The 24,608-nt window shown below is 36.4% G+C and overlaps 1 protein-coding gene across 1 annotated transcript; it reads right to left on the reverse strand.

Annotated features, from left to right (window-relative positions):
• Positions 1 to 692: 692 nt before the first annotated feature.
• Positions 693 to 17,676, reverse strand: LOC134746248 (differentially expressed in FDCP 6 homolog). Its single transcript, XM_063680580.1, has 11 exons — positions 17,474 to 17,676; positions 6,900 to 7,088; positions 6,300 to 6,440; positions 4,632 to 4,868; positions 4,111 to 4,222; positions 3,683 to 3,800; positions 3,095 to 3,284; positions 2,379 to 2,515; positions 2,095 to 2,231; positions 1,610 to 1,734; positions 693 to 985 (listed from the first exon to the last, which is right to left on the reverse strand). Exons 1-11 carry the CDS (start codon positions 17,564 to 17,566, stop codon positions 842 to 844), a joined length of 1,623 nt encoding a protein of 540 aa, XP_063536650.1. The 5' UTR covers positions 17,567 to 17,676; the 3' UTR covers positions 693 to 841.
• Positions 17,677 to 24,608: the final 6,932 nt, after the last annotated feature.

The following is a 24,608-nucleotide window of genomic DNA, read 5'->3' on the forward strand; positions in this document are numbered from 1 at the left end:
GCAACGTATTATTATATTTATAGAAGCTTTGGTAAGTATAACCTTGGTTTGTGGTTTTGTGGTATGGTATGTAGTTATACCAATTAGGTACACAGTATCATTAAGGTAATGGTAAAGGAACGATACACAGTGAGAAGGTAGGTAGATTTTAAACTGACTTGGTTTTTCGATGATTGTTGTTAGTTTAATTTTGAGCGTGATTTAAAATTACTTTTTAATTTTTGATTATGTATCAGTATAATGATCAACTTATATATTACTGTTTAGACTGTAATTTACATGATTAATATACGCTTATAGGTTATTTCTTATATTATGGTTATTAAAATAATAAATGCAATATAAATAAAAACATTTAAATTTATTTAACCAAATAATTGGCTGACTTATATAGGTAGGTACTTTAACTACCTAAGTCAATTTTAGGACATTTAAATTTTTAATGTTATCTTTATTTTTTAAATTTTTTTATCTTTTTGTTGACATTCTTATTGATTTTATTTTATGATTATCTTATTTATTGTTTGTTGCTTATTATTTTATAATACATTTGACGATCTTATTGAGAATTTGTGCTATTTTTAAGTAAAAATAACACATAGTTTCCAATTAGAAATAAATATATCGAATTTAATCTATAAGTATCTAAAAATCAAAGTTTTGCTACTGTGTAGATATTATAAAGCTCAGATTACAAGTTGCCTATATTTTCCATACACATACAATAGGTACCTTCTCAAAATAAGAGAAACAAAACTTAGTTTTAGCGAAGTAAAATGCATAATTGTTACATTTCTTACTTTAAATATTATAATAATACTCTAACCACTGTTTAATCAGATCATAAATTGTCCTCATCGTCGAAGATCTTGCAGTGTATAGCCCTGACGTCGATAAGAGTGTCGGATGAGCTCTTGGTGGTGGGCATGAACGATACGGCTCGACGAGATCTATCACAACTTCGTAATACTGCTGGTTTCAAGTCCTGTAACCAAAAGAGATCATATATCACTTCGTCATCCTCATCATCAACGGAAATTTTCTTTGGGGTAAAGGGACACAACAATGTGTAAAGTTAGCCATCAATTTTGTAGTGCTAAGCCGTTCTCTACATTACAAAGATAAAAGCATTTAGGCACAAGCAATACTCTGTGTAAATGACGTGAGTTTACGTCGTTATGATTTTGAACATTTAGACATCGGCCTTTTCGGCTTACACGGTAAACTTTTGAACGAAAAAAGTTTGTTAGGAACAAATTCGTGGAATGCTTCATGAGCAACTTTTGCATCTAGTTTGGACATGTTCTTCCTCACATCTTTTCCATTTCCTTTTAGGCGCCGTATGTTCTCAACTTTATTGGCTATTGATACAAAGTTATAAAAGAATCATAACCATTAGTTTGCCTGGTCTTTAGTTAGATTGTCGATTACAGTTTAGTAAAAAAAGGGCCTGTAGATGTAAGGCACATGTACGGAATAAACTGAAATGATGCCAAGTAGTGTATTGGAAAATTTCATACTAATAGCCTTGGTTAATTGCCAGCTACATTGTATGGTGCTCACTCCATCTCACTTGAACTCGCTGGTAAAGGCTAAAATAAGTTCTTACTCTGAGTTGAACATGAAGAGCTTTTGCAGTGTGATCAGTCTTGGATATCTTCTGCTGAGCCGCTTTCAGCTCCTGGTCGAGTCTTCGTTTCTCCTCCTCCAGCTCTTTTAGACGTTTTTCTGCTTCTATATATATATGAAATATTAATCATTATAGTATGTAGGCTTCTAAGCTAAAGTGAGATTGGGCATGTCTGTAAATTGGAAACGGAATTGTGGGCCAAAATGTATACCGCGAGGGATCCACGGGACACTAAAAACTATGCATGGCTACCGGAATTAAAAAAATAAGATGGATCGAAACAGTGATGTCGGGAAGAATTAAATGGTGAGAAAAAAAAACAACTAACAGGACCGAAGGGAGCCCTTTGCCTCTAATTTAATCTATAAAACACACACACTTTGTGGTTGTGGAGTGTTGTTAATCTCAAGCTAAAGTAAGTATTTTTATGGATGAGACATCATGTGGTACATTATTTATCTAACCTCTGTATTGCGCTTCTTTTTCTGCCTGCAGTATTTCAAATTGCTTGCGTTTTAGGCGTTCTTCTTCCAGCATTCTATTCTGCTCTTCTTGGAGTCTTTCTAGTTCTTCTCTTCTCTCCCACTCTTCAGCTAAAACTCTGGAAAGTTCAATTATAATTTTTGATATAAAACAGATTGAGAACATCAGAAAAAGATTGAACTGAATTCTTTAACCTTCTGTTTACCCGGCCAGAGTGAACAAATCACTAGACCTGTTTTAGTACTTTTTATATTACTCTGTTTACCTAGCTTGAAGAGCTCGTACGATTTCTTCATCTCTTTTCGCCTGGGTCTCTTCCTGAAGAAGCCGTTCGAGTTCTGTTTGCGTTAATTTCAACTCTTCCAATTTCTTGTTGTCCTGTTGTGCTAATTCTGCTAACTCCTGCAAACAAATGTTGACAGTACATGCCATGAACAAATAGGCACCTATTTATAGCAAGACCTATTACAGTCCTTCGTTTTTTTTTAATGTCTTCTATCAAATCTATGATGATGACGTCAAAAGTGTGTTCGTAAATCACGACTTTGTTCGGAAGTTGCTTTTAGTAAAGTGATAGTTGGACTTTACAAATAACTACGATGGATTGCCGGGTGTTCACTAAAGAATGATTAAACGAATTTCACGACTATTTTTATTAACTGCACACTTCAACGTAGGTTCACTGCATAATAAGTTCACAACATTAACGCTCCGCGCCTCCTTCCGCCCGTCTCCGTCGTTACCTATAGGCCAATTCAGACGGGTTGATCAAATCGTCCGATTTCATAAAAAAAAAATTGGCGTCAATACTAGCATCACAAATTGGTATTCTTGCGTCCGCACCTCCATTTAATCGATTATATCGGTCATAATCGGCGATCGAAATCGGCGAGCCAAATTGGCATTTGCGTCTGCACCACCTGTGAAAAATAGTTCCCGTCTGGACTGGCCTAATGTAACCGAGTTACCCACGGTTGTTACCTGCGCCTGAGCTTCAGCCGCGAGCCGCGCGCGCACCTCATGCTGCAGCCGCGCCCGAGCCTCGCGCGCCTCGCGCTCTCTCCGCGCGCCCGCCCCGCGCCGCCCCGCGCGCGCCCGCCGCTGGTACCCCTCCGCCCCGCCCGACACTGCCGCCGCCTGCTTTAGCGCTGATACCCATTGGAGACGACTCCTGAAGTGATTGATAGCAATATTAATATATGTACCTATCGGTACTAAACTTTGAGCGCTTACAAATTACTTGCGTTTGCAAATTATGAAGATGAAAAAATTGAAAAGCGGTCTTTTCGCCCTCCATTTTTGAGGGTAGTCACGGGACAGTGTTGTGGCTAGGACACTGGGTTTATTTTAGCTTCCGACTACTGTGACCTTTGGTTTCCGACCGAGTAGTAAAATTGTCGAAAATAAAATTGTATCGCGCCCCGACCAATGTCAGGGTGACCGTGGACCGTCGAAGCTTGATTGTCAGCCGTGTAGGGCTTAAGGCTCAGGAAATCAATCGGAATCACCAATGTTATCATAACTATTGGATGAGGCTGTATTATCGTAGAGGTTTTAGGAGTTACTCACTTATGGTCCTGAGTGCCAAATTCGAACGTGCGTTCGGGTGTGACCAGCTGGAAGCGTTGAATCTTGCCCTCGCCCGCTGCCGCCTCTACTGAACAATACTCGTCGATAGCGATGCGACCTGTGGGTCACCATATGAAAGTTAATATCCGTAGAGTGGTAAAAGCGATTTTCGGTCGACGCGACTAGGCTGACATATGAAAGGGAACTTTCCAAACGGGGCAGATGATAAATATTCTTCATCACAATTGCTTGTGATTGTTATGTGTTTGGGTGTAGTGTAGCTATCACTCTTAAATTCTTCAACGGAGCGGCATCTGAAGGCTTCATTAATTTATTAAACATATACTCGTACATCTCCCTTCATTATGGTTGCAACATATGGAATCAACCCGATGACATTGCTGCCTGCTAAGTTAAAGGATACTTACCACATTGTTCCTTTTGCGCCGAGCTCTTGTAGTACGTGAGTGCGCAGGGTTGTAACACGCACCAGTATTCGCGCATGGTTGGCAGCAGGTACCCGCGCTTGAAGAGGTAGCCCTGAAAAATTACGAAGAGGAATCAATAAGTGGTTTAATAAGATACTATTAGTGGATGGAATTAGTAAATTCTAGGTGTCTAAACGTAATCCGATAATCCGTTTTAATAGTACAATCAAACTAGTTTGGTATGTGTATGTGTGTTAATAAAAAGTCCCTTTGTCAAATACACAGCATTTAATATCTCGAGGAATCGCCGCCGTCTTGGAAAATGTGTATCAGCCTGGAGAATTTTTCCTTTTACTCTGAATATACGCACTCTACGATATTGTGGTCTAGGGAAAAATTTAAGCTTCTTAAATTCTACACAAAAAAAAAGAAAAAAAAACTGTCTAATGGCAACGTCAAGCCAAGCTATGTGACGTTAAGCCACAGAATATGCCTATTTACAAGAGTTTTAATACTCGTACCTTCTTGATAATATCTTCAATAAACACATCATATATTTCATCCACGGCCTCGACCAGAGCGGCCGCGTGCAGCTGCTCGCAGCAGTACTTGGCCTCCAGGACTGCTAGGAAGGCGGACCACTTGAAATGCCCGATGGAGACCCCCAGCGCCTCCCAGTCGGCAGCATCCCATCGGAGGCCGAGGCAGTGGACGAGCTGTTCGGCAACGATGCCGGCTTCTGATGGTTGGAGAACTACCTGAAGAAGTATATAAAAGCATGAGACAGGTTGTAAAATTTTAATAGGTTCTGCGCGATTGAAAGAGACAGAGACTGAAATTATCATGCACCCTGGGATGTAGAAAAGTCCGACTATCATATCCGTACAGAAGGTTTTGGGAGGTGGTGTATGATCAGGAATACCTAATGCCTAATACCATACCTAATGGAAAAGTGCGTTGTCGTACCTTAGGAAGTGTCAGTAAAGAGTGAACTTGAACTATAGAAACAAAATGCTCTAAGGTCAGGACAACCGGAATGTTGCAAACAAAACTACAAAAATTTTAGCATTATTTTGGTAGATCTTACCTATATCGAGAAAACTATACTAACAGTCCCGACTGTTATAATTCTGATAACCGTACGTTAACTCCATAAATGTTCATATAGGAGCTATGCGAGACGACGCACGGATAATCATAGAAGTGTTTAGTCATCCTTCTATTTTAACTCTTATTAATTCATTTTACCTAATCTGAAAGATTTGACTTTAGAGAGAATTACTGTCGTGGTAATAAAAAAAATACGTAATTTTCTACTGCACCCAATGAGTGACAGCTAAAATAGGAAACCTATCTGCTAATACTTAGTAACAAAGCCCCTCTAACCCGTATCTGAAACTAAGGTTAGGTACTATTTATTTTCGCATCTACATAAAAGAACTGTTGTTAAAAATACATACCTACTATTATTACCAAATTATTACTGCAATAAGTTAATTAACTACAATATCAGTTATAAAGATAATTATATTTATTATCTCGTTGATTGGTGTAAATGTCAACGACATTTCTCAAGCCGCATATGGTGTCCATATGGACTTTCATAAGCAAGTCTGATTAACGTGTGGACATTTGATATGCATGACGTCACGAGTCCCGGGAGGTCCACACAAACATGGGCAACCTTTTTAGCATTAAAATTATGTGCGCTTTTAATGATAGGTTGGTATTGATTGTAATTTATGTTATGATTAACTTAATGAGGATAACCTTTAAGTTTTCTAGGGCAAACTGGGTGGGATATGCATCGACAACAAAAGATATTGAAGCTTTCTCTTACTTCTCTTGCGGGAATAAATTGTTATACAAGTCTAATACTTGTTAGTAATAAATCTTCTTAATTCGTCCTTTAAAAGGGGTCGGCGCGGCATCGGTCCCTGGTATCATTACTTCTTTATCATGCTAGATTTGTGAATGGAACTCGCTCTTAAATTACAAATTGCGTCGAGCCTGTTAGTAATATTGATAGTAGTACCTATTGATGTCTATTTACTCCATATGTATAGTAGGTAAATAGATATACTGATCTGCTGTAGCATTTCCAGCGACGCAAATATAAGACGATTTTGCGTTTAAAACTTTACAATATGCATGACAGTTGCTGCTAATACATAAAAAGTAGTCCTTACCACATAACGGTCAGCTGCATCAGCGTCCTGCACTAAGTCGGCCAGCAGGCAGAAGATGCGGAACAGCTTGAAGATAGATTCATCGTCGAACACCGGCTTATCGCGGCTCAGGTGGTGCTTGCGGCACACCAGCCAGCACACCTGGAACAGATTGCCCAAAAAAACTTATCGCGGCTCAGGTGGTGCTTGCGGCACACCAGCCAGCACACCAGGAACAGATTGCCCAAAAAAAACTCCAGTTAATAAAAAGGACTTTTTTGTATCAATTTTCCATTCGACATTGATAGGTAGTATGTAGGTATAAGTATCTGGGTTATGATGAATATATCGCCTTATATTTTCACAATAGATCAAGATTCAAAAATGAAGCGTTTTAATCACATGATCCAACGTAACAGTTTCGTACAGTGATTTTCACATTGATATCAATGAGATTTAAAATAATATACCTACCTAATTCGTCACCTCTAAACGCAACGCGCAATAGCTATATGTATATGACACTATCTTATTTGTAAAATCATGGGAGTATGTCATATATTTTAGGGAGCTTCGTTGTGCAAGTGCAAAGATATTCATTCAGACACTAAACCAACCCACCTCACTAATCTTCGTCTCGTATTCCCTGACGACCTGAAGCGTGGTGGTCTTGGGCAAGCTGCTGAACACCTCATGCTGTAGATAGTGTTTGAACTCGTCGAAGGTTAGCTCCGCAGACGACTTGAAGTGATCGAGTCCTTTCTCCACCCCGTATAAGTCGAGAAGTGTGCCGATGTTCGCAGTGAGCACCTAACGCGAGCAAGTTGTTAGTTAATAGAACAATTTTCTTTTCCCCTCACTAGCTCGGAAAGCCGTCTTTTATCCCTTAAAACAAGCGGAAAAAACGCATTTTATCCACTAGTGGGGAAAGTAATTTGAACTTGGATGGATTAAGTAGCTTTTGACAGATAACAAAACGTAAAACGCTCATAATAATGGTTCGTTCGATATTAATTATTTTGTGTTTTCAGACCGAAAGTTTACCAAACAAAAACAATTTTAGTCTTGTTGATAAAATCATGCCAGATTGAACTACAATTCTATTTAAGTACACACAAATTTCGACATCCAAACCCATCAGTTCTCAAGTCTCTAGCATAAAATTATGATTAATTTAACCGTAGAGTAAACTGTAGTGTTTCTCTACGGTAACGGTACTATACGGTACGGTAGTAATTTCTCGTAGGCTATATCCTATGCCTATGGGTTAACTTGCCGGTGTAAGGGCTAAAACATCCTTATAAAAACCACTTTAGTTCTCGAGTTGAGTAATATTTGGAGGGGCTTCTCCGAAGTGCCGATTATCGGAGGTAGGTAATGAGTCGGAGGCACGCACTGGCAGTGTTGACTTTCAAAGGGTTAAGCTTGTCGTACACTTTATACATAAAAAAAGCTTTTGACAAAAATAACACCGACTTCAAAAAATAGTAGTACTTAAGTGCGTCTTTGTATTAAAATAAATTACTATATTATGGCGTTACGGTTATTCATAAATGCGCTGCAAGCCTCGATGAGCTATTACTTAATCGTTTGGTGATTGTTTGTATTAATGTAGGCAATTTAGGCCTGTAAAGTTTTATGAATAAGGGGGTTTATCAGCAGTTCCACTTCATCAAAAGTTGTTTTCCGAAAGAAAAACTCAAATCACTATAGGGTTGCCTATTTAATTTACATCCTAATTAATTAATTAATTTAAAAGGACCCTTTCTAACACGAATCCAAGGATCCTAAGATGATTCCTGACAATTTCAAGGTTCAGGTTTATCTGTAGCTGTTTGATACATAAGACCAACGAGTAAATTAAAAGACAACATTTCTTTGAGCTTAGGTATATCAAGTACCTAACGTAGAGGCTCCAGTACCCGACACAGCTCCAATAATCAACATTTTCAATCATAATGTCATAGTAATAAAGTTGACAGCAAGGTGTCGAATATTGGGTCTTAACATGTCGATTCTTGGGGTGTTTACGCTATGTCTAGCAATGGCTTCGCTATCAGTGTAGCAGTGCCTTTACCTCGACCCCCAAACCACCTCGTATTATATTACTTTATCTTAGAGTAATGAGCAACTAAGTGAGTAAGTCGACGCTATACTCGTACGTGATCCATCATGGCGACAGAGTCGTAGGAAGGTAACGTGCTTTAATAATGAGTGTTAGGTTAATAAGGCGCGGTTAAAAACATAAAAAGACTTGCCTACAATGGTTACATGTGATCGTAAATATGAATATCGTCTTGTGTTGTCATGGGAATGTTTTGAACAAACTATGTGCTTTTGCTATCTCAGTCACTTTTTTTATTTAAACCTTTTGAGACACCCCAGGAGACATCCACGTCCCTTTAGATCCACAGTGCTGACTTGGGTGGATGTAAGTAAACTTGTGTGATTCAATTTTAAGGAAAATTTAGCCTCTCTTACCAACTGAGCAATAAATGACCTCGTTTCCGCCGAATGTTTCCATCGCGCCCTTTTCGTTTATGAGGCCTTTCCAAAGAGCTTTTTAAATAAAAAAGCGGCAGTAATAGCCAGCTATTTTAAGTTTCAAATAGAACGATCAATTGATAATAAATAGTAATAGCAAACGAGCCAATTTAGCTCTAGTGCCAAATTGATTCAACAGGCATAACATGTTAACATGCACATATTTAACTCAGGCAGATGTAGAGATCTGTTAGAAGTATTTCCTTAATACATATTATATAACAGTAGGTACTTGTAAGTTTATCAGTTTTAAAAGCCTTCAGTTTATAAATTTGGTATCTAAAATTAATGAGAGCCCTTATAAACATTAAAAATGTCCATTTTTCTCTATAGCCTTACAAGAAAAACTAGTACTAGAAATAAGAGATTAGTAGCAGATATCAATAAGTCGAACGTCGCAGACAGCTGACTTTACACCTAGCTGCAAAAGTATAGAATTAGGTGGGTATATTCATACCGTGTCCAATTGTATTGTCGATGTAACTTTGAAGCTCGCTGTACCTACATGCAAAATAAAATATAACGAGTACCTAATAACTATGTGCCTAGACCATTATTTTAAATAACAGTGCAACAGTATAGTACTTATAGACTGGGTTACTCGTAGTACTGTTGTTTTATAGACTGTGACGGTACGATTAGTTACGATATATAATATATAATTACCTAGGATAGCCTTGGTAAATTATCGGTAAACATTGTGTCTATAGTAATCAATTATTTCGCCTACGTTTAGTCTTAACACTTCTCGGTTAGCCCGTTAATAGAATAATAACTCTATCAACACAGAATAAGGTAGAATATTATACTATAATATGTGTAGGTACCAAAACAAAACAGTCAGACGGTGAATCAGCGAGGAATGACCTATCGCCCACACTAACTCGATACTATTATGAAAATTACTTGTGATACTTATAGTAAGCTTTATCTCTACAACTCGACTCTTTATTGTTGTAGGTGTGGTTAGCATTATATTATAGACACATATATCAAGTACCCATTTAAACTTAGGTCATCTATGACCTCCAACGAAATTAGAAACCGTATAAACCTTCTACTTATGCACCACTCTCATACATGTGTTCAACAGTAATTGTAGGTAGGTAACCATATTTCTAAATATTTGTGTTGTGCATTTATGGTCAGCCACCGAGTATGTTTAGTACTTTCGTGCTCTATGTGTAGGTATGCTGGATACATTGTAGACCGACCTGACTAGGCTTTTACGTAAATAACGTTGAAGAACCATTTTCAAGGCTATTGGCGCAATAATGTAGAGACTCGCTCGGTTCGGAACAATATTTAGATAAAATCACTTACACGTTCTGATTAAAACTTTGTTTATGGTACAATATTTTATCTTTAACTTTTTTTAAATACCTATCAAGACATTCAGGCATAGAGACGATTCTAATCAGCCCAAACTCAATGAGGTTACAAGATCTGATTTATATTTAGTCATTTATTCAATATTGCATTGTCATGTACATAATAAGGTGTTACATTTTAGATAGCCAGTTCATGACACTTTGTAAGGGCACACAATAGTACAGTATCTTTTATCTAGATTAAATTAAATAAAAAAAACCTTGATGACATTTGTCAGCCTTGAGCACAGAATACTAATAGACTGAGGTCGGTCCTTCCATTTTTTTGGCAATGGGTTGGGTCATACCTGTTTATTAAACCTAATAGGTTATACCTGTCGGTAGCTCAGCAAAAACTATGCCGATGTTAGGTTATATCGTGGGTAATATTACACGTCCGGCGCGTCCGTTGGTATAATAAGCGATTGTACTTAACATATTATTGATTGTGGTAGATATTAATATCCTACTGTTTTACCAGTAATATTATCCATCTAATAGGTAAGCACGCAATAAACTAACAGTCACTATTACGTATAATAATCTAGTAATTAATGTTGTAAGGTACCTAGTCTGTCTAAGGTAACTTTGCACCGACCAGGGGCGCGATTTTTGAATTTCGATCGCTCGATATCGTCTCTCGATAATCGGTGGAAAACGACGAAATGCTAAATTTTGAAATACGAGCAATAGAAATTGGGAATCTAGTGGTAACTATTGACCACTCGTTTTCAATTCTATTAGTAGAATCTAAATTAAACGCCTGGTAGTGGGGATATTATTGAACGAAATACATTACGAAATTCAAAAATCGGCCCCTTGGTATGCGACATAGCGTGGAACTGCCACCATACCTAAACGTCAATTTTCTATGAAAATATGACGTTATGAGTGACACTGCCATACTTTATCCCTGCTCGGTGCAGTATTAGCACAGACGGTCTCTAGTAAATCCGAAGTAGGTTATTTGTCTTATATTTTATAAGCAGCGCCTGCAGAGAAAATTATTTTAGCCGTATTTTTTTTAATGCACATGTATTTTACTTTCCTCGTATTCGAAATGAAAAGTAGGTAGTGTTACTCGGGTGTAAAGCACCATTTTGTTCTCGGACTATTGGCGCCTTACTGCGTTCGAGCGTCAAACTACCTCGACAGAAATGGGTGCCTTTCATGCCTTGGTTAACAATATACTATTTCGTGAATTTACGTTCCCTTACGTTTCAATTTAATAGCGACTTCCTCTATCCTTTGTTTGAAGCATGACTTTATTAACCAAGTACGTGTAGTGTACCTACAGTATTTTAGGAATCTAAGGCATACTAATTTGCGGCATAGGCGCCAAGACATCCGGTTCGAGTTAAATTAACATTTATCATATATATGCAAACACTACTTTAAATGCGCATTATTTGTTCTGTGCTGTTTCCAACATGCCCTTACATGGTCGGATATTTATACTATTTAAGTAGGTATATAATCATAGTGCAACCGTTTTATAATTGAAAAAATATTTAGCGTAAGTAAAAACGTACGAATTAAGATAATACGAGGACACGAAAACTAGATGATTTTTTCCAATCAGTTTTTAGGGTTCCGTACCCAAGGGGTAAAAACCGGCCAAGTGCGAGTCGGACTCGCGTACAAAGGGTTCCGTACCATTATCTATAAAAGCGGCATAAAAAATCACGTTTGTTGTATGGGAGCCCCCCTAAATATTTATCATTTAGGGGGGCCTAAATATTATTTTTTTTTTTTTAGTATTTGTTGTTATAGCGGCAACAGAAATACATCATCTGTGTGATGGGTCCTAAATGGAAGTAGTAGACAACCCTACGGGGTTGGCGTCATACGGGAATATGGTACCACAGAATAACTAATAGTACTACCGTACAGAAAATTCACTCCTTCACAAAAGCCAGATTTAGGTACAAAATTATACCTACACGCCGCCTGCAAGCACCTTCGTGCTGAACCTTCTTTGCGCGCCGCAGTTTTATGACCGAGCTGCGAGTGTCGGGTGGTACCGCCGCCGTACACGGCAACGGCGCGAGCGACACCGCCTTGCGACATTTCCATTGTAATTTATACCCTGACTTTTAGCGAGCAAGCCTTATTAGCGGACGTGATTTCATATGAATATGTTGATAATTAATTCCTTATGCGCTAACAATTATATTGACAGCGAAAGACAGCGATATTGTACGTACAATACTTATATACATGGTATAGGTTGTAGTTTTCTTTGTCTTAGTAAAACACGGGAAATCAAATCAAATGTTACAAGCAAATAATTTGAGCCAAAACTACATCAGGAGTTGTATACCTACGTTGCGGTGATATAATTTGCAAATTGACGCTCTACACGCTTTTTTTACATATGCTATAACAGCATACCTACAGGGGCCCATTTCTAGAACGGTATTAGACTAATATTATTAGCCCACGGACCGTCAAATTGTATGGGTTGATATGGCAACACTAACAATGTTAGTCTAATAAAATTACGGACGGCTAAGGAATGGAATGCGCTCCCGCCATCTGTATTCCCTGATCAATATGACCTCGGTCTCTTTAAAACAAGAGTGAATAGGCTGTTACTGAACCGGTGAGCTCCATCTTAGGCCCTGTCTTCACTTTCCATCAGGTGTGACTAGGGCCAATCGCCGATCAGTTTATAATAAAAAAAAAAAAAAAAAAAAATACCGTTTGAGAAATGGGCCCCAGCAGCGATATCATGGTCTCATTTTTATCACCTGCCATGCCATACGTCACTTTCGCACTTACATATTTGTTAGGACGTGACAGGCATGGTGACAAATGATAAAGAGCCGACCATCTTAGCCCTACAGTACTTTTTATATATTAACCCAGTCAATCATTATTACAGATACCTGCTACATCGACCTACACTTTCTAATCTTATTTTAAACAAATAAGAATAAGATATTTATGCCTATATCTAAAACAAATAAAACTAGGTAAAGTATGTAAGCAAAGATTATATTAGATAAGTAAATACAGTATACCGGCCAATAATATATCACGTTTGAGTGTTTTTGTAATGAGCTTGTATAGAGTAAACAATATAGGTTAGTTTGTAGATTGCATATTTTACTTGTAATTTTATACAAATATATGATGAATAATACTACAATGAAATACTGTGAATTACAATAGGGTATTTGACTACCAGTCAAATCACTTTCTTTTTTCGAACTGTCAAAACGATTTTGCTACTATGGAATTTATATGAAACACTAGCATGTGACGTCACAATCAAATTACCTACTCTTTATAGTTTCATACGGGTTTAAAAATAGAAATTGTGTAAAAATAACTGCTGTCTACGTTTCTCTATTAATCTTCTGGTGCTTTATTTCATGCATGGTGTAAAATAATTTATTTTAAATACAGTCAAATACCCTATAGGATACTCAGCATATTACTTAAAAAAACTGTTAAAAAAATGAAGTTACACAATACATTTAAAAAAAAACCCACTATGGAAAAACCAAACGAGACCAATTTTTCTCATCGCCCGTTCAAAATAATACTACTACACTACTAGACTATCTAAAGCAGTGAGGTGGAAGTCACTCTCAAATATAAAAAAGTTATACTGTAAAAACATGGAGGTGATATATTATTGGCCGGTACTGTAGATAATGTTGACACCGTTGACAAACGTCTATAAATTCAGATCAGCAAATATTGTAGTTTACCAATTGCTACCTACTGCGCGACTATTTTCCTACATTAGATGAAGTGACATTTTAAACAAGTGTAAAGTTAATATGTTAACAGTTTTTCCTTAACTGGTTTTATCTTAAAAGCCATCTCGTCTTGTTTTAATATTTATCATTTGTTAAAAAAAGTTAAATTGATGAAGTGACATTTTAAACAAGTGTAAAGTTAATATGTTAACAGTTTTTCCTTAACTGGTTTTATCTTAAAAGCCATCTCGTCTTGTTTTAATATTTGTCATTTGTTAAAAAAAGTTAAATTTGTACGGAACCCTCCGTGGGCGAGTCCGACTCGCACTTGGCCGGTTTTTATGAAAGCGACTGCTACGGATCAGTTTTCTTCATTAGTTAGTGATTTCTATGTGTGTGTGTGTGTGTGTGCGTGCGTGCGTGCGTGCGTGCGTGCGTGCGTGCGTGCGTGCGTTCGTGCGTGCGTGCGTGCGTGCGTGCGTGTGTGTGTGTGTGTGTGTGTAAAGCTGTAATTAATAACATAAATATCTTTGTTAGTCCTTGATTGATTGCAGTCCGTATTATTGTACTCATCTACTATTTAGTTATGCTATAATAAAGGTAGTAAATTACCTAAACATTCCTAATAGCAGAATACCGTCTCCAAAAATATTTCGTCTTCCATTTTCCTAGTTGATCCTTTAATCGATACATTTCATATCCACCTACCTACCTTCATACAAAATCTCGCTGCTACGAGTGCATTTCAAAGAGAGAGAGCTTTTACTAAAATGCACTGTGCATAGGAACTCTGTAAGTAGTGTAACACCTTTGTAAGAGCGCAACGGTACTTTTATGCTCACACGGGCTTTAAAAGCTCTACTGAGCTTTTTGTGTGCTTATGGCGAATACTTCTAGTGAAAGTACTGCGTACAGACTGTACAGTGATAATAAAGGTAATTTTGGTCAATTAGCACTTTTATGTACATTTCTCGGTCGATATGGAAATTGGACTAATTATTCGTATTTAACTGCCAGTTTATGTACAATTTCAATAACGCAACGTATTACGTAGACGAACGAAAAGCGATGCGGCGCGGGGTGAATCAATCCTTTGATATCTATACAAGTCCTACGTCGGCCATATGTTGTGAACGCGAACGCCGCAGGCCCGCCGCACCGCTTCGCTTCGCGTTCGCGAGTAGTTCGCTTCGCTTACGCAGCGTACTACGTAAGATTGTAAAGTTAATAACATTTTAAATTACCGGAAAATGCCTTTTAAAGTGTGAACATGGACTTTGGTGTCCAAATATGGATAATAAGTTGTCCGTTCAAAATCAGGCAGCCCAGTTCGTAGGTATGTTATTATTACCTACATTTTAATATAAAAAAAGACTCAAAATGTCTACAAATTGAATTAGGTCCGAAATTAGACAGAGTCGACCCACACCAAGATTTCCTGCCAAGTAATACTTACGTAAAGTATGGCACTCCTATGGGATATGTATTTGTATGCATTGTTACTGCCAAGTCAGTGCAAAGTTATCGTACACGTTATGAAGCACACAAAGATCAATTTTACGTACGAAACATGTAACATTGTTAAAATTTTCTGGAATCTATAACCTTGTAAGGTAAGTGTAACTATATGTACATATACTAGTAGCATGGATTAACTAAACAGAAAAACTATTTTTTTATTGTAGGTAGATGCCGACTCATAAGTCTCATAACACTAAGTAAATAGAACATGAAGCGACCTAAAAGACAACCTTTCCCTCAGTCTGACTGGAGTGACAATATGACGTCACCACACTATGTCTACCAGACTCACCTTTACACCCCAATTGACCTCGTTAAGGGAAGAATGTTTGTTGTTTGCGTGACTTTTGTGTATATTTTGCATAGAGCTGTGAGTGGCTTGACGCTTTGAAATTTCGCTGTGATTTGTTAAATTTTAAGAAAAGGTTTGGCTTTTGTTTATCGATTAGGGTCTGAGGCCTAAAAATTATTTGAAAAAATTCATACTTATAATTTTTAGGGAATTTCGGTCCGAATTCAGCAGATCCTCATATTCAGCAGTAGTAGCAACGCTTCGTGGACGGAATGTTCAAAATTTCCAGACGTAGAGTTCTGTTTCAGGAACAATAGATTAGTGTGCAGACCATTTTTAACAATTCATCCTCCTAGGAAATCTACTTACTGTTTAGGTCTACCTAACAACTACTTACCTATATTATATTGCATTTTAAGTCTTATGTCTTGTGTATTGTATTGTATTGTCTTTATTGTGTTTGTTGTGTTGTGTTTTTAAGTAATTATACAGAACTCGGTATTACAGCGATTTGATCACCATGCATCGTCGGCTCATAGTCATCCCGTCGTTGATTGGCCTGGCTACCTACTGATACAATTGACTACTTACAGTGATAATGACCTCTCCAAACATCACCAAATCGCATGTGAGTACAGGCACATTGCGGTATTTGATCGATCGTTTGAACTCGTTGTCCCTAATTAGCCAGTAATTGTCTAATATTGTTGCAAGGTCTGTAGACGCTTTAATACAGTTAATACGTAAATAACTCCATTGTGAGATTTTCTTCGAAGTGGTGTGCGTAGTTTTCGGATCATAACTTTGAACATAACATAGTCATATTACATGAGTATATCGGTGTTTGTGTTTTGTTTGTCAGTACTGAGTGTTGTGTGTTTTTTTCTTTCTATAAAGTGTTCTCAGGGTGTTAACAAGTCCCCGGCAAGCTCGGCCGAATTTCACCTTCCCATACAAACAGAGTTTCGTTCTCATTTTAAAACTACGTGTTGGATTGTAATTAAACTTTGCACATACAATACCATGAGGTATATCTATGCCTGTAATTAGTTGATATAGCTCTAGCTTATAAAACAAACGAAATAGAGCAAAAACAAGTTTTGTATGAAAAACTTAAATTGGCTGTAATTTTTAAACTATGGTATCTTAAACTAATTACAGGCATAGATATACTTATTCTATTGTAAGTACAAAGTTTCAGAGCAATCTAGCTAGTCGTTTTAAAATGAGAGCGTAACTACGTTTGTATGGAGAACCGAGCTTGCTTGAGCTTAAAACTATATTTGAGAACACAAAGTTAGTGCGTGATAGATTGAGTCATAGAAAAACCGGCTAACAATTTGATTATCTGTTTCCTTCCCCAAGTGTTTTTCAACTATCGTACTTTTGATGTGTTTCTATTAAATAGTGACTAGTCAAGAGCGCGGCTATTTTAGGTAAATACCTATTTAATTTTGGAATTACTAATGAAGGTACAACTTACCTATATAAACTCTAAATTCACGCTTGATTATTTTAAACGAAAGTTAGTTTTTTTTATCTCAGTATCTATGGTTGAAAAAACTAAACAAAAACATTTTGCATGAATACAACAAAACAAGAAAATATTATCACACTGAAACCAAATTCAACACAATCTTATCTGATTTCTCTACTTTCGTAGATATGTAATAGTAAGCATAATAATAATAGCAAGCAAAATCAGAAACATGCATATGCATGTAAACATAACTTTAACATAAACAAACAGCTCACCTTTAGCTTCGACTTATGCACCAAATCCTTATTCTGCAACGAATCGAACGCGTGCCAAATGCAGTTCGTAACGTTCTTCAATAGCGCCGACATTTCCTCAAATCACACGCACATTACAATAGAACCGACAATTCAAATTTATTCAGAGACAAAAGACGATCGTAAATTTCTTGAATTCAATCGTCGAAAAACAATAGACGGGAGTGTATTCGTGAATTCTAATGTGTAGAATGCGTGCGTCACTCGCGCGTCCGTAGTGCGTACTGAACTGGCATACTGGCAAACTGGCATGTCACAGTTACTGTACTGTACTGGCGATAAGAGAAAGGAAATGGTCGTAGTAACTTGCTTGACTGACCGATATGAGTTGTGGCTTGTATATCCCTAGAGGATCCGGCATACTTTGTAAGCTTGCCCGTGGACAATCGACAGTACAGTTAAAGAGCAAACTTTGCTAAACGAACAGATTATTGTCAAACTGATCTGAGTAGCCAGTGGTGTGGTGGTAAGTTTAAAGAAACTTATGACTTTATGAGAGTCGTGAGTTAGGCAAGCCAGAGAAAAATTGGTCTGCTTTTTCTGCAGTAGGAAATAATAAGTTTTTGGCAAACATTTCATTATTGGTACCTACAAGCTTTTATCGCTGATTGTACTTTTCTATCCACAGGCAACTAATAGTCATCGAGATAATTCTAACAACCCCCAAACACAATTTAGTTTACGTTGTTTTATGATAGCTCCATATCATCATAATATTGCATTAGTGTTATCCGATTCACATATGTATCCAAAATTTCAGCTCAATCGGAAATCACTAAGTGGGTCAAACTTAGCTTCCAAGATTTGACCCACACTAACAAAATAACATACATACATACAACATAAGTTAAAAAAGCACCTAATCGATTAAACATAGACAATAGATCGGTAATGCAGTAAATTCCTAAAAAATATTTATTTATTTAATTTATTTAAGGACCAACGGTTAATACACACACTCCACAATTAATACGAATATAAAGAAATACCTACAGAACATGTACAAATACTTAGACACTTATATGTGATGACAGCTCACATGTCCTTCACAAAATGGCTATTCGTATTTCGCCTTATTCCTTAACTCCCTATCTTAATTGATCTCTTCATCTCGTCCGTGTTTGTATATTAAACGGAATAATCTGGCTCTACCAATTGAAGTAGATACTCCCAATCGCCGTAATTTGGACCACTTTAAGCCAGGATGTGGGCATTTTTTGTTGCACTAACTATCCATAAACGTAATTGTCATTTAAGACTTGAGTTGCTCGTCGTGTACTATTCTTTACGTAACGATGAATAGAGATATTTATCGTTATTTCTTTATCTTGTTAATGTATTGTATAGCAATGCCAATAAACAATTGGTTTACACGATGATAAACATGACACCTATGATTAATCTCTAATTTATCATTTTTATGGCATAAACGCTAACAAGTAGGGGGCAAAACTCCTTCTTTTGGACATTCTCAGCTCTGTTCGGCTCAGCATTGCTCCGAGCAATTATTAGGGTTGGCAAAACTTGACGTCCCTTTGTGTGTACGACCACAGATAAGATAATGACCTGAATTTTGACAACCCTAAATAGACGAAAGGGATAGTAGGACATAAGAAACGGACATCATGATTCGTCCCTGAATCGCTGTCAAACTTGTGGTCAAACTTCGGTTTTGTAGGAAGTTTCTATTCTGTACGGTAGTGGTATAGTACTATTACTTATTCTGTGTAGCAAGTCTGACGCGCCATTTGCTTAACATGATAAGAGTCTTATGGTTCTTCTGTTATCATTATCGTAAAATTAATCGAATCTCTCAGTTTCGCGTTTAACCCGGTACGTCCTTAAATAGACCTGTACCAATAACTTCTGAGGTTATAAGAATATTAATGTTGCTTATTTTTTATATATAGTTTCCAGACCATATACTAAACCTAAAAATAATATTTTGTGTCATCCTAGGTATTTGCTTAGGTAGAAATTTAGGTATTTCTTTTTTCAATCAGCATTCTGTAAAAAAAATATTAGAGACGAAATTCTTTGTTTCCCTGTAAAGGCAAAGTGGCTTCCGACGTACACACGCATTTTGTGTCATTTTCATCCACGGCTATAATGGCATTTAATAAATACCTAATATTGATCCTAAAACGCCTAAAAAAATATTAGAGTCGGTAAGTGAAGTGTTGTACTTTACAGAACATTGTTATATGTTATTCAAACAAATCTGTGTCAAATTCATCCACCGCTTTTATTTAAAAAAAATTTTTTTCTAATTAACACCCTGTATCTGCCACAAAAAAAAATTCATATCATTAAGTTTACGTCTACAATATTATAATACCACATTGAGACATCATTCATAATTTGGGTCATTTTGATCCACGGTTTTTTTACTATCTGGCAAAATAAAACTCAATTGAGCAAGAAGGGCGTGCGCGGGGAAGGGTACCTACGCGGGTGGGGTGCTTATTATACTTGCCGCAATATCAGCTGGCGACTGAGATCTTAATACTATCTCCTTTACCCTTGTTAAGACCAACCAAGAGATAGCATTATGAGCTGTCTCGCCACTTAGTTTTGCGATACAGTGTATTTATTTCATTTGGAGGCATAATTACATTGTCTATAAATATAATTAAAAATAAACTGTAGGCTGCACTCCTCATACTGACCAACATTTGTGACGTTCCTAATCAAAAGGTACCACTTTCTCTGACAGGTTATTTGTATAAAGATATAATCAAATTTCGTCTTTATGGTAAACGACAAAGTGGTACCTACCTTTTGATTGAGAATGTCACATCAGCGACTTAAAAATTACTTTTGTTTCGATTTTTAGTAGACTTTTTAAGTTTATTTTAAGACGCAATTTATTGTGATTTTTGTTATGTTGCCGCAATATCAGCTGGCGACTGAGATCTTAATACTATCTCCTTTACCCTTGTTAAGACCAACCAAGAGATAGCATTATGAGCTGTCTCGCCACTTAGTTTTGCGATACAGTGTATTTATTTCATTTGGAGGCATAATTACATTGTCTATAAATATAATTAAAAATAAACTGTAGGCTGCACTCCTCATACTGACCAACATTTGTGACGTTCCTAATCAAAAGGTACCACTTTCTCTGACAGGTTATTTGTATAAAGATATAATCAAATTTCGTCTTTATGGTAAACGACAAAGTGGTACCTACCTTTTGATTGAGAATGTCACATCAGCGACTTAAAAATTACTTTTGTTTCGATTTTTAGTAGACTTTTTAAGTTTATTTTAAGACGCAATTTATTGTGATTTTTGTTATGTTTAAGCGTGGCAAGCAACATTAATTACATTGATGATGATGTTCATTAAATACAATATTTTTTCATACTATACTGAACTGTCACCCTATACGTGAGAATGAACAGCGCCCTCTTGACAATGATCATATATTACTGGTCAGGCTTTAATATGTGTCATAATTTAGTAAAGTCCCCTTTGTGGATTCTAAGTTTCCGAGTTACAGCAGTTTAGTGAAAGCGTTTTTTTATTAAATATAAATTAAGGGTTGAATAAAGGGGAACGAAAATTTAATTATTTTTGCGCTACGACGCATGGTTTAGGAGATCAAGCCCTATAAAAAAAACTCTTTTTTTTGCGTTTTTTTTGTATAAATTAATGGTTACATAAAGGGGACCGAAAAGTTGATTATTTTTGCGCTACGACGCACGGTTTAGGAGATACAGCCCTATATAGATTTTTTTCTTTTTCTTTTTTACGTTTTTAAAGCTTAATTAAGGGCTTCTTAAGGGGAATGAAAATTTGATTATTTTTCGCTACCATGCACGGTTTAGGAGATACATCCCTAAAGTTTTTTTTGTTGTTTTTTTTTCTTTTTTTTGTCATTGCGTTTTTTGTTATTACTTTGGGGTTTCATAATAGGGAACGAAAATTTTATTATTTTTGCGCTACGACGCACGGTTTAGGAGATACAGCCCTAAAATGATTTTTTTCTCTTTTTCTTTTTTGCGTTTTTAAATCTTAATTAGGGGCTTCTTAAAGGGGAACGGATATTGATTATTTTTGCGCTACGATGCACGGTTTAGGAGATACAGCCCTACAAAGTTTTTTGTTATTATTTTTTTCTTTCTTTTTCTTGTGTTTTTGTATATTATTTTGGGGCTTCATAAAGGGGAACGAAAATTTTATTATTTTTGCGCTACGACGCATGGTTTAGGAGATACACGCTATAGATTTTTTTTTTAAATTTTGCGTTTTTTTAAATATAAATTATGGGTTGCATAAAGGGGAACGAAAATTTTATTGTTTTTGCGGTACCACGCACGGTTTAGGAGATACAGCTCTATAAAGTTTTTTCCTGGTTTTTTTTGTTTTTTTTTTAAGTATTAATTACGGGTTTCTTAAAGGGGTTTTTTTAAAATTATTTTTGCGCTACGACGCATGGTTTAAGAAATACAGCCCTATAATGATTTTTTTTTTAAATTTTGCGTATTAGTTTGGGGTTCCATAAAGGGGAACGAAAATTTGATTATTTTTGCGCTACGACGGTTTAGGAGATACAGCCCTGTAAAGTTTTTTTTTAGTTTTTTTTTATTGCGTTTTTTTTAAATATAAATTAATGGTTACATAAACGGGACCGAAACGTTTATTTTTGCGCTACGACGCACGGTTTAGGAGATACAGCCCTATAAAGATTTTGTTTCTTTTTTTTCATTGTATTTTTCATGTATTACTTTTGGGTTACATAAAGGGGAACGAAAATTTTATTATTTTTGCGCTACGACGCATGGTTTAGGAGATACAGTCCTATATATTTTTTTACAATGCATGTGCTCGAAAAGTGCGTTTCCTACGGAGCCATATCGTGCGGAAAGTACTGCTTTTCCGCACTAGTGCTTTTTGTTTTCAATTTTTTTTTACAGTACATATGGTGCTACTTTCTCGCACTAGTGCGGAAAAGAGCACTTACCGTGCATATGTCGAAAGTTTAACCCTTTAAACTTACAACATATGGCCCTCCATATGTACTGTAAAACGTACGATACACGTGCGAATAGGTAATTCGCAACTCGTGTCGATTTAAAACACTCCTTTTAATAATTAAACTTATTTGCCATGATATGTTTTTTTATTTACTCGCACAATGCATAGTAAAACATTGTATGATACACGTGCGTAAAGATGATTTCCGCACTTGTTGCATAAATAGCAATTTTTTTTATCAAAGAATGAAAGAAAGTCAGGGTATTAATAACCAAATTTTACTTTAGTGGTACCTTTTCCCTATCACTGTCACAAATGTATGTGGCGTTCACGTAAACGCGATATTTTTAAGATTTCCCTGCGCAATGTTGCCAGCTCGCTCGCAAATCAAACATGTACTTACAGTTCTTTTGCATAATGGTGACATTGTACAATATCTATGAGTTTTAAATAGGTAAAAGATAATTCGACGCATTCTTTGCTTGCTTGTTGCTTGTTGTTGTGTTGTTTGCGTAACTTCTTTGAATAAGTTGCGTTAATTTGGCGCACAGGCGAAGTAAACTTGCGTTGCGTACGGCAAGGTCACGCCGCGGCCCCACCCTGCACGGCCTCCGTTGCCCATTCAGACCGCCCGCTAGCTTCGTTTGAACGCAAATAATATTTTTGTAATATTTGTTTATGCAGTGGATGCAAGTGACACAAATTCATACATCTTATTTATCCCGCATTTCAAATTAATAAGATGTAAACTCTAATATCTTTAATATTCTTTTGTAACGGTGACAGCCTGTTACAACAAAATCATCAAATATCTTATGAAGCTATGCCTTAATAAGACACAAAATCATTTAATGGACCTATTTAAACGATTAAATTCGACCTAAGTAATTTTTTTTAACTCTAATTTTTTTTTGTGTCATTTAGAATATTATGACATAGTATCAGATTGCAGTGGACGTAATTGACACAAACTATGTTTTCACACTAAAAACACTATCCTAAATGCAAAACAGTTACATGTTTTCTCTCGAATATTTTTTTCTCCAAAATAATTCAAAATAAAAAATAATTACCACAAAATAACAAATTACTAGAAAAGCAAATTATATATATGACACAAAACAAAATGTAAGATTTACATCTTAACAAAGTATTCATAAGCGAAAACAGAATTGACTTTAATATTTTTATAACCTAGGGGTCAAAATATAGCCAGCGGTACAGGTCTATAAATGTTGCTTCGAAGCCCAGCGCTCGCATGAAATTAACCAACAAAATATCCTAACTTTGGCTTAATAAAAAAAAAAACAACATGCTAATACATATTTCACAATGGCCACATATACTTAATATGGTAGGTATCCAAGTTGTAATTATGATTGTTTGGTTTTCTGATAGACAAAATTACTGCTTAATATTACAAACAGCATCTGCATGGTATCGATACATTGTATTCCACATTACTCATCCTAAGTGCGTCGAACGTTTTCACCATATCGGCCGGGCTGAGTCAGCAGCGGCCGGCGCAGCTAAAGAGTCCATTCACACTTTGCGATACGATAACGATATTGGAGCCGATACTAGGGGGGCATTTTATAAATGCACGCTATCAAATGCTTGGTTTACACGACGAAAATTCAAAAATCGCTATACTTATGTATGCCTATAAGATTTGAGGAGCTCCCTCAATTTCTCATGAATCCGGAAAAAATTGAACAAAATTGGAACTATAGGTACATACTTTTTCAAATAAAAAAATAGTCTAGGTAGGTATATAATCATAGTTTTTCAAATCGGTTCAACTTACAAAAACATATACGGGTAATCCTTCCTCCTTTTTTTAAGTCGGTTAAATATTATCGAAAACGGGGTGTACGATATGTCGAATTGTCAATGTCGCATCTGATAACGTGTCGGATAATCTGAAAAAGCTTTTCATATAGGTAGGTTTCTATATCGGAAACAATGGGCAGATGCGATAGCTCGATAGCCTTTGCAACTAAACGCATAATTTAGTCAAATCCCGTAGAGAACGACATTCATGTACTTGTCAATTAATCCCTTCACTAGGGTTAAGGTACCGTTGGGATTCAGACTACACGAGCATTGCATT

Source organism: Cydia strobilella, chromosome 12, assembly GCF_947568885.1.
Source record: "Cydia strobilella chromosome 12, ilCydStro3.1, whole genome shotgun sequence".
Classification (NCBI taxonomy): domain Eukaryota; kingdom Metazoa; phylum Arthropoda; class Insecta; order Lepidoptera; family Tortricidae; genus Cydia; species Cydia strobilella.

Bases quoted from the DNA above. Each gene is read 5' to 3' on its own strand.
- LOC134746248 (XM_063680580.1), bottom strand. From the start codon at position 17,566: ATGTCGGCGCTATTGAAGAACGTTACGAACTGCATTTGGCACGCGTTC. The intron at 3,801-4,110 runs GTAAGTATCCTT...GGTGACCCACAG, and splicing joins GGCGCAAAAGGAACAATGTG to GTCGCATCGCTATCGACGAG. The intron at 3,285-3,682 runs GTGAGTAACTCC...CAATCACTTCAG, and splicing joins TTTGGCACTCAGGACCATAA to GAGTCGTCTCCAATGGGTAT.